Source organism: Odontomachus brunneus, unplaced genomic scaffold (genome assembly GCF_010583005.1).
Source record: "Odontomachus brunneus isolate Ranch 3 - 2012 unplaced genomic scaffold, Obru_v1 Obru_scaffold_051, whole genome shotgun sequence".
NCBI lineage: Eukaryota > Metazoa > Arthropoda > Insecta > Hymenoptera > Formicidae > Odontomachus > Odontomachus brunneus.
In genome coordinates this window covers 995,328-1,005,223 of record NW_022639501.1, presented here as the reverse complement: position 1 = coordinate 1,005,223, position 9,896 = coordinate 995,328, and the positions used below count along the sequence as shown (strand labels likewise).

At 47.2% G+C, this 9,896-nt stretch overlaps 1 protein-coding gene across 1 annotated transcript; it reads left to right on the top strand.

The window, feature by feature from the left end:
• LOC116845302 (tyrosine-protein kinase Src42A) lies at positions 1-9,431 on the top strand. Its single transcript, XM_032817810.1, has 6 exons — positions 1-1,783; positions 2,030-2,151; positions 2,361-2,524; positions 6,383-6,710; positions 7,085-7,420; positions 7,565-9,431. The coding sequence occupies exons 1-6, from the start codon at positions 1,425-1,427 to the stop codon at positions 7,771-7,773; spliced, it is 1,518 nt and encodes a 505-aa protein (XP_032673701.1). The 5' UTR covers positions 1-1,424; the 3' UTR covers positions 7,774-9,431.
• Positions 9,432-9,896: the final 465 nt, after the last annotated feature.

Here is a 9,896-nt window from a genome sequence, read left to right as displayed (position 1 = left end):
ACACACATCGTGATCCTAGCTGGCTTTCTCTGCGCGACTACGCGCGCATTACGTACGTATGCGTGTGACGGTTAGTGACGGTCGTGACGGTGACGAGCCATCGGAGGTGATATCGCGTTCTCGTCTTGTTCTTTCCGTCGTGTCGAGCGTTCTCGCGGCGTATTCATCGGGCGAATGATGGAAGCGGTGCATAGATGCGAGTAGCGAGTGCGAGGGATCGTCGTTTCTCGCGAGTGCATCGTCTCGTGGTGCTTCAGTCGTACTGAATCATACTCGGCGATATCTCGCCACGGCCGTCGACGCCGATCGCCGTCGACGGGTTCGTCCTTCGGCGAGTCTCCACGGCGGCCCGAGGGGATTTTTGGGCGTGTGTCGCGCGATTCGTATGGAAGAAAGGAAGCGGGCGGCGGACTCACGCGCGCGCATGCGAGGACGGACGGGAAGGGCTCTGGCTTTTGACGGATATCTGTGCAGTTGCAATGGCGACGGCGCCTCCGCCTGGCTCGCCTACTTTCTAAGCTGCGTTTCGGTGAGAGGTGCCGATCGCGCGGCCCGCGTCTCTGTCTCGCTTCCACCGTCGTCCCCCTCTCGGCCTTTCCTCTTTCTCGCGCGTTCCTACGCGCGGACGTAAGGACGCGTATACGCACACACACACACACACACGCGTCGCTCTCGCGTGTCCACGCAGGAGAGAACTATGTGATTGATGACGTACGACCGACGCTGGACTCCGTGCCGATTCCAGAAGTGCAGCAGCTGCACCGCGCTCTCTCGATCCGGGGATACGCGACGTCTCGGACGCCAACGCGTGATCGCTCTACGTCGGCCCTTCGATGCTTGGCGTTCGCCGCAGTTGGTACGACAGTCTGTTGTGCCCGCGGGTGCCCAGGATATCCGGAGAATGCGCGGAGACCCCGTTCGGTGGTTGCGCTGCTGGCCTTCCCTCGCGGATGTGATCCTTTCCTCCCGCCCGCCCGCTTCCTCTCGCGTTATCCAGTCGACAGTGCCGCTTGCTTCGCGATCGCTGCTCGATCCGCCGTCGGCGCGACACAGCTGACGGATCTCTCTTTCTCTCCCAGGCGCCGCGTCGCGAGCCGTGACAGCGATTCGATCTCTTCGCGAGTGTTGCGGGGAATTGGACCCCGGTGAAAGATCGCTGAAAAATCGATTTTGGTGGTGACACGAGAGAGTGCGCGTGCGATTTTTCCTTATTCGCGAGACGCCTATCTCAGACGACAACGACAACGACGACGCGAGCGAGCGACGGACTCGTCCCGCCGCTCATCCCGCCGGGATCTTCATTCGCCCGATTGTGCATTAGATGCGATCGAGGCGACCGTCGGAAGCGCGAAGAGGTCTCCCGACCACAACTGGCGGCTGCGACTAACTTCATCTGAGACAGCCCGAACCGAACACCCATCAACATGGGCAACTGCTTTTGCAGCAACCCTCCGGACCCCAATGAGAAGGAGAAGCCGGACCGGATAGGTAACCCTGAAGCTGTCGCGTCGCAGGCCAGTCCGGTGCCGACCCCGCCGCCCGACCCCATCAGACCGATGCCGCAGATCCCGGACACGGACATGACGGCCGCCAAGATATTCGTCGCTCTTTACGAGTACGACGCCCGCACCGACGAAGATCTGAGCTTCAAGAAGGGCGAGCATCTGGAGATACTCAACGACACGCAGGGCGACTGGTGGCTGGCGCGAAGTAAAAGGACCAGGCAGGAGGGCTACATCCCCAGCAACTACGTGGCCAAGCTGAAGTCGATCGAGGCGGAACCGTGAGTCGCAATAGCTTCTTGTAGATCATTACATTGGTGCATTTATCTGGCCGTAATCCTTACGATAACGCGTGATCGGCTCGTTATCGTAGGACGATCGCAGAAAAACAATGTCCTGGAAGATTGACTCACACATCGATGAGTCGTTCCTCTCTCTCCCTCTCTGTCTCTCTAAACATTGCTGTCGCGATGCACGCGAATCCGCGCGTCGCATGCTCTCGTAACCGCTAATACGCGGGTTTGCAGGTGGTACTTTAAGAAGATCAAGCGAATCGAGGCGGAGAAGAAGCTGCTGCTGCCGGAGAACGACCATGGCGCCTTCCTGATAAGAGACTCCGAGAGCCGGCACAACGACTACTCCCTCTCAGGTAACGTAATCGGACGATAATAGAAGCCGCAACGGTCGATCGTGTAACGCGGTCACCGTGCGATATTAATAAGTGTATAACGATTGGCGTGGATTTCTCGCCCGGCCGTGGCGCGGAGGAGAAAGAGACGAAAAGAAAGAGAGCCGCTTCGGCCAAACGGCGCGAGATCCACGTCCGATCGGGATGGAATGTAACGAGGATTGTTGCAGTGCGCGACGGCGACACAGTCAAGCACTACCGCATCCGTCAGTTGGACGAGGGCGGCTTCTTCATCGCCAGGCGGACCACGTTCAGAAATCTGCAGGACCTCGTGGAGCACTACAGCAAGGACGCAGACGGGCTCTGTGTGAATCTGTGCAAGCCTTGTGTGCAGGTAAGCGATCCGAGCTGTTCCCCCCATCCGCCCCCTCCGTGGCCGACGTGAGATCGAGCTTATTCTGTAATAACGGCGGCAAACGGCGCAATTGCCGTTGGGATAATGATCGATGCTGGTGCTCGCGCGAGAATCACCGCGCGATAGTCGCGACGAGTGGCGCTGTGGCTCCGTACTCTTTAAATTTCTTGGAGTGAAATCTCACTCTGAACGCCCCGAAAACGGAACTGTACTCTCGGGCTCTTAGATATTCAGTCGCTACACGGAAGAAAACAGTATAGTTGACTCACATATAAATCTGCTTGCGCTAACCAACGGTAGAATACAGAGCTACTACTAATTGCATAGTTGCTGCAACCCCAAAGCAATTGCCGAGTTATTGGTGTTAGCAGCACCAATACCTGATTGCTCCAACCGAGTGTGTCCACGGCAAGTGTCAGCCCAAATGATTTCGGGTTGCCACAACCAGATCACCTGCATTAATGTGACTGATGTATCAAAATAACCGAGTCATACCAACCATATACATTGCGATCGCACAAAGATAACTGGGGTGATGCAACTATGCATAACTATTCCTGCATGAGAGAAACAACATGGTTGGCCCGTACATAATCTGATTGTGTCAACCAGATTTAATGAATACGAAACTAATTATATGTGGTTGCTGCAACTGCAGAGCAACTGCTGAGTTACAGTGTCGATATCAGGTTGCTCCAATCAGAGTGCATCTATGGTAAATGTCACTCCGAGCGATTTCTGATTGCCACAACCAGATCAGGCGACCGTGTTGACGTAGTTGATGTACCAAAATAACTGAGTCATATCCACGTATATTACCATCACACAAAGATAATTAGGGTGGTGCAACTATGTTGCTCACAACTAAGTATTTTTGATTGTATGCACCGTATCTGTTTTTTTCCGCGTGGTTATATGCACCATTTTTTTTTTCGTGTACGAATTAATAAGAGCCAAAATGAGCAAAATGAGCGGAAATTTATTCCGGATAATAGTGAAAATTCACTGTCACTCAAAATCGTAAGGGCCTTTGCAGGTAGAAAAATTTTAACCGTAAGGTCGTAAGAAAACTGACCAATCAGATTATTCTCCTTGCGTTCGAGAAATAATCGACTGTGATTGGTCAGTTTTCTTACGACCGTTACGGTTAAAATTTTTCTACGTGCAAAGGCCCTAAGAGTGAATGTTTCATTCGGAGTTTGAAGAGGGGACTTTGGCTCCATACGAATAAATGTGCCAATCGATTAGAGCGGATATATATACTTGTCGCGCTGAAGTACATCAGATTCATTCTTCAATTTCGAGTGAAAGTATTTAGCTCCACGATTCAGAGTGTGGAAAATTCATCGTGTAAGAATGGGAAATCACTCAAATTCGAGTGGCTTGGCGATCACTTTGCATTTCCAGTGGGAATTTCACACTAAGAAATTTAGAGAATCCCCATGAAGGAGATTAGAGACGACGGATCGTATGAACGTCGTATTTTACGCGTTGCGTCATTGCCGCGCTGAAGTTCCGCTTATCGTAGACACCGGTGGATCTTGATAAAGAAACGCGGTATTTCTATTTCTTTCTTTTCTCTCTCTCTCTCTCTCTCTCTCTCTCTCTCTCTCTCTCGTAAAAAGAGCCGCGTTACACTCATTCACCGGCGTGGCGACGCGCTTTGTTTCGTCGCGAGAAATCCTCGACACGAGCGGAGAACGACTCTCCTCGTTGCCATTGAGTCGTACTGGACAAGCCCCGATTAAAATGTGCAACGAGCAAGCCAATACCGTACCGTTACCGTTATCGTCGCTATCGCAAGTCGCCCGTAATTCATGTCGCGCCGAGGTGTCCTCGTGAAAATTGGGCAATAAATAACAGCGATTGAGACCTTATTATCGGCGAATCGATCAGCGATCGACGTTACACGCTGCTACTTGGCGATTATCGCGCGAGAGATTGTCTAAACTACGACACTTGCGAAAGCAAATGCGACGCGATTGACTCGCACGATTGTCCGACCCCGACTGTGATAATGGTAATAATTGCACGATTATATCGGTATTATTACTAATATCACGTGACATATATCACAGTGTCCCCTGACAGTTATTATTGTTTTTACTCTATCATTATTGTTACTGTCGCTAGTAACCGGTGAGCGATACTTTGGGACCGACGTGTCCGTGTATAGTATCCGTTTCAAATGACACATCCTAAAGAGACATTTACAAACATGTCAGCCACATCAGGTACATCGATTGCAACCGTGACGATGTGTGTGACGTTCTCAACCAGCGTTTCCCCGCTCTTGGGAGAAATCGCGGTAAAACGCAATAAGTAATATCAGGGGCTAATTGAGAGCCCCTCAATGCGTAACGCACGCGGCAGTAATGAGGCGTCCACGCCCTCTCAGGCGTTTGCGCCGAGAGAAAATGAAAAGTTATCGGTCTTTTGTAGAAGCACTCTCTTGATAAGCACTCTCTTTTTGCGAAGTTCGATGTCTGAATAGACTGTGTTTGTTTGTCTGTTTATTGCTTGCCCTACCTCCCGGTGGATTTTCTTGGTAAATTGAATGTCCTAATATGCCATAAACACGTTTTGATTTTCTTCTTTTTTCGACGTAAAACGCTTCTCCATTGTGTCTGGCCTGTACATACAGCACAAGCCCGTTCTATATGGGATTATGTTTCAAAAGCAGTAGATTGTCATTCACTTAGAGATATCTCGTATCTAAAGCTCTCTGTACATTTCGATGTAATTCCATATCTACAACATGGTTGATCTCTTTTTCCATCTCTCTCTCTCTCTCTCTCTCTCTTTCTCATACACACAAACACGTACATACATATACGACATACTCATTTAGCATCCTAGACTCCTCCTCGTTTGAGGGGGATAACGAAATTAGGATATAAACGTGTAAGAACTGAGATTGGCAGCACACGCGGAAAAAGTAAAGAGAGAAAAAAAGATCTAACGGGACATTTAACGAGCGCGAAAATGTCGTCTCGCCTGTGAATAACAATTTACTTTTGACCAACTCTCTTTCCACGTATTACGTGCTCTGCCGTGCTCTGAAAGTGAGAATCGCGCGCTTGCCGGCGAATGTATGTGTGCTCGAAATCTACATATTCGCGCGTATGCAGAATGCCCCAAAAGCGGCGCGCGCGTCTGACATGCCACATGTATGCCTCTTCCGTTCTCCTCGGATGACGAGCGAGCTTGATACGTGTATAGATGCGTGTATACGTGTGTGCGTGTTATCACGTTTTAGATTATACGTATGTACGCCGATTACGTGTTCCCCCGAGATGTGCGCGTATTTTCCGCGTAGTGAAACGCACATTTGAGACACTTTGCATACGCTCGCGTTATATCCGTTCATTATTTCATTTCCTCTTTATTCATATTCATATTCATATATATATATATATATATATATATATATATATATATATATATACATATACGTTCATATATATATTATTCTTTGTTTTTTTAAAAATCACTCGTCACCGTCGGAACGAACTCTCGCGTCGCGCTTGACTATCACCGCGCGAGAGATCGTTACCGCGGCTCTTAACGATTGCAGGACACGGCGATAAGAGTAGGTTTGTATGTCCGCGAAGAGGGAAGTTGTGCGCTAGCTCTCCTCACGCTATGCGTAGAGATTGTCTCTTGAGAACGCTTACTAGAAATTCTTTCTCTCGCAAAAGGGACCGGAACGAATAGCTCTCGCCATTAACAATATTATATCCGCCGTTACAGTACACGATCCTTCCTCGCACAAAATCGCAGTCGTGAGTTTGGGCCCGCGCGGTGCGGCTGATCCGGCTCTGGCTTTGTCAACAGGTTGAGAAACCCGTAACCGAGGGCCTCAGTTATCGTACGCGAGACCAATGGGAGATCGACCGTTCGTCGCTCAAGTTCCTGAGGAAGCTGGGACAAGGGCAGTTCGGTGAAGTGTGGGAGGGATTGTGGAACAATACCACACCGGTGGCGATCAAAACCCTCAAGCCCGGCACCATGGATCCAAAGGACTTCCTGGCCGAGGCGCAGATCATGAAGAAACTCCGGCACAACAAGCTGATCCAACTGTATGCCGTGTGCACGATGGAGGAGCCGATCTACATCATCACGGAGTTGATGAGAAACGGCAGTCTACTGGAATATCTGCAAGGTACTCTGCTCGTTACACGCCAACAGAGAAAACAAGAATATTGTATGACTCCGATAATGAAAAAGGAAACTGAAATAATGTAATAATGTTATTCGAGTCACAGCCATTGTTCTAGCATAATATGTAACAATTATTGTGCTCTTATTTAATTGGTTGGATGTAATAATTATTTATTAATCGTTTACAATTCATCACATACATAACAAACATTTCAAGGAAATGTGATTAATTATTTTATTATGCCGGAATATAACGCCATATCTTAGACTTGTAAATATATTCAGACACGCGCTCGGTATTTTTTACATCGGTACTTTGCTCGAATACCGATATAGCTGAGCATTATGTATGATCTTTTTTACTTCTTTTTTTAGGCAAAGGTAGAGGCGTAAAGTTACAGCAATTAATCGACATGTCCGCGCAAATAGCCGCTGGTATGGCTTACCTAGAGTCGCAGAACTACATTCACCGAGATCTAGCAGCTCGTAACGTCCTCGTAGCGGACGGCAACATTGTTAAGATCGCCGACTTCGGCTTGGCCAGGCTCATCAAGGAGGACGAGTACGAAGCTAGAATAGGAGCTCGTTTCCCCATCAAATGGACCGCGCCTGAAGCAGCCAACTACAGCAAATTCAGTATTAAGTCTGATGTGTGGTCGTTCGGTATTCTCCTCACTGAATTAGTCACGTATGGTAGAATACCTTATCCAGGTGAGTGCTTTGCCTCAGCCCTTTCTCTCTTCTCTCACTCTTTCCCTCTTTTTTTTTTTTTTATTTCTTTGGCTGGACCACTTGAGAAAACAATTTTACCTTATCATGACTGAATTAATGAAATGGAAATGTGCTACTCTACAGGTATGACGAATGCCGAGGTTCTTCACCAGGTGGAGCACGGCTACAGGATGCCATGTCCGCCCGGTTGTCCGAGCACACTTTATGATATTATGCTGGAATGCTGGAACAAAGACCCCATGAAGAGACCGACCTTCGAGACGCTCCAGTGGAAACTGGAAGACTTCTTCACTATGGAAGGGTCCGAATACAAGGAAGCGTCCGCGTACTGAACAAAGGGTCTTCGACATCTTCCACGTTAAATATTATCACTCCGTTACGGACGCGCGATAATAATCGTCGCCGTCGTTATCTCGCGATGGCAGTGGTTCTTCTTCGTTAACCATTTGTGACGCAGTTGTTCTCGCGGCACTTCCGAGAATGCTGCAACCTTTATATTCGAACGACAATGGTCATTTTACGAACGATCGATAGATGATAGTGTGATCTTATTTAACGTTGACACTTTCTATCGTCCCCCCCTCCCCTTACTTCTCCCCTCTTTTCGTTTCTCTCTTTTGTCCCCTTTATTTTTTTTTTTTTTTTATGTTTTCGTACATTCTGTCTGCCATAGAGCTCGAAGAACGCGAAGTTTGTACATTTTTACTTTTATCGCTTGACAGACGTACGTCGATACTTTTGATAATCCTCAGCAACAGCGGCGTGATTTTAGATATCGTTTTAGATCGCGGTAAGGATGTTACAACGTAGACATTAATGGCCTTTGTAAAATCGTTTATGTAAGTGGCAGTTAGCGTGAGATAGACCTCGGTGATGAGATAGAGTTCGGACGATGACGCTGCGATTGACGGCAGTATAGTAGCAATGTAATATATTCGTGTACAATATAAATTGTACTTCCCGTGTTACAATTACCGTATATGATCGTATTATTTACACGTGATTATGAAAGCGACGAGAGGACGGACGCCAATCTTCTCTCGGTCATCCTCGACCGACAATGTAGTCGAAACGACGGACCACGAATGCACAATTTATCATTCCTTCTCTCTTCTCGAGCGCGATGACTCGGACATTCACGGCGAGCTCCCGCGAGGCAGACACGCGAAAGTCGTTCGGAGCAATCGCGTGTGCGTGTCGCGGATCGGAGATTCGCGCAATAGCTGGTTCACTCGCGAGAGATTTGCCGCGACGATCGTTGGAACGACGCTATCTCCTCGTCACAAAGCAATTAATATAAACTGCCAGCTACGTTTTCTAAGGTACTTTTATCGCAAGTAAGATCACGATGAGAGATTTTCGGAAGCGTACGCGACACACTGTACGTACGCGTGCGCGCGGCCGAAGATAAGCTTATCGTTTGGAGGAGTCGTTGAATTCTTTTATGTATCTCGAGAAGAGAATGTATAATATCGCACGAATTGAGAGAGTCATCTTCGTTCACCATTCGGCCACGTGTTATCGAATTTGTCATTTTTATATATTTTTATATCGTACCCGAACGATTTTACTATTCATTTATCGTGATTTTTCACGTTGGCGAGTCACTCAAAGAAAAAAAAAATCTTGAGAATAGTTAGACTATATCCGTACATACATATATAAAAAGTAAATAAATACTATATATATATATATATATATATATATATATATATATATATATATATATATATTTCATAAGTGTACGATTCTAATGGTACGATGTAAAGTTATATACAGATATTTTAGCAATACTTTGAAATTTTCTTGTACACACAGATACGTTCGCATGCACACAACATGCATACACATACACATACATAAGCATGTGCGGAATGTGCCAAAACCATCGCCATTCCCCTTATCTGTCAATTCTATGGTCGATTCGGAGTTGACCTTTCTGCGACGAGGACTAGGGATGGGATTTCGAGGACAGAGCCGCGCCGATAAATATATGACATGCACACAAAGAGAAGTCATGTACATGTGTGTTCAGTGTGAATATAGTCGAAGCGCTAAGCGCACATGCGCATGACTTCTCTGAATGTGCGTGTCAATTGTCATATATTTATCGGCGCGACTTCGTTCTCAAAATCCCCCATCCCTGAAAAGCACTTGTGATCGGTCATCTGTTTCCATCCATCTCGAATTCGCACCGATCATTTTCGAAAGTAGAATCCCGGGAAGCGCAACTTTGTTATTTTATAATGCTTAAAATACTCCACGCCGAAAGGTCGATTCCTATTTCGTCAGAGAATACGCCTCCGAAGTTTGATGCAAATTTTATGAGGCACGTGTTCGCGTGTACACAAGACGCGTGTCGTATACATATATATATATATATATATATATATATATATATATATATATATATATATATATATATATATATATATATATATATATATATATATAT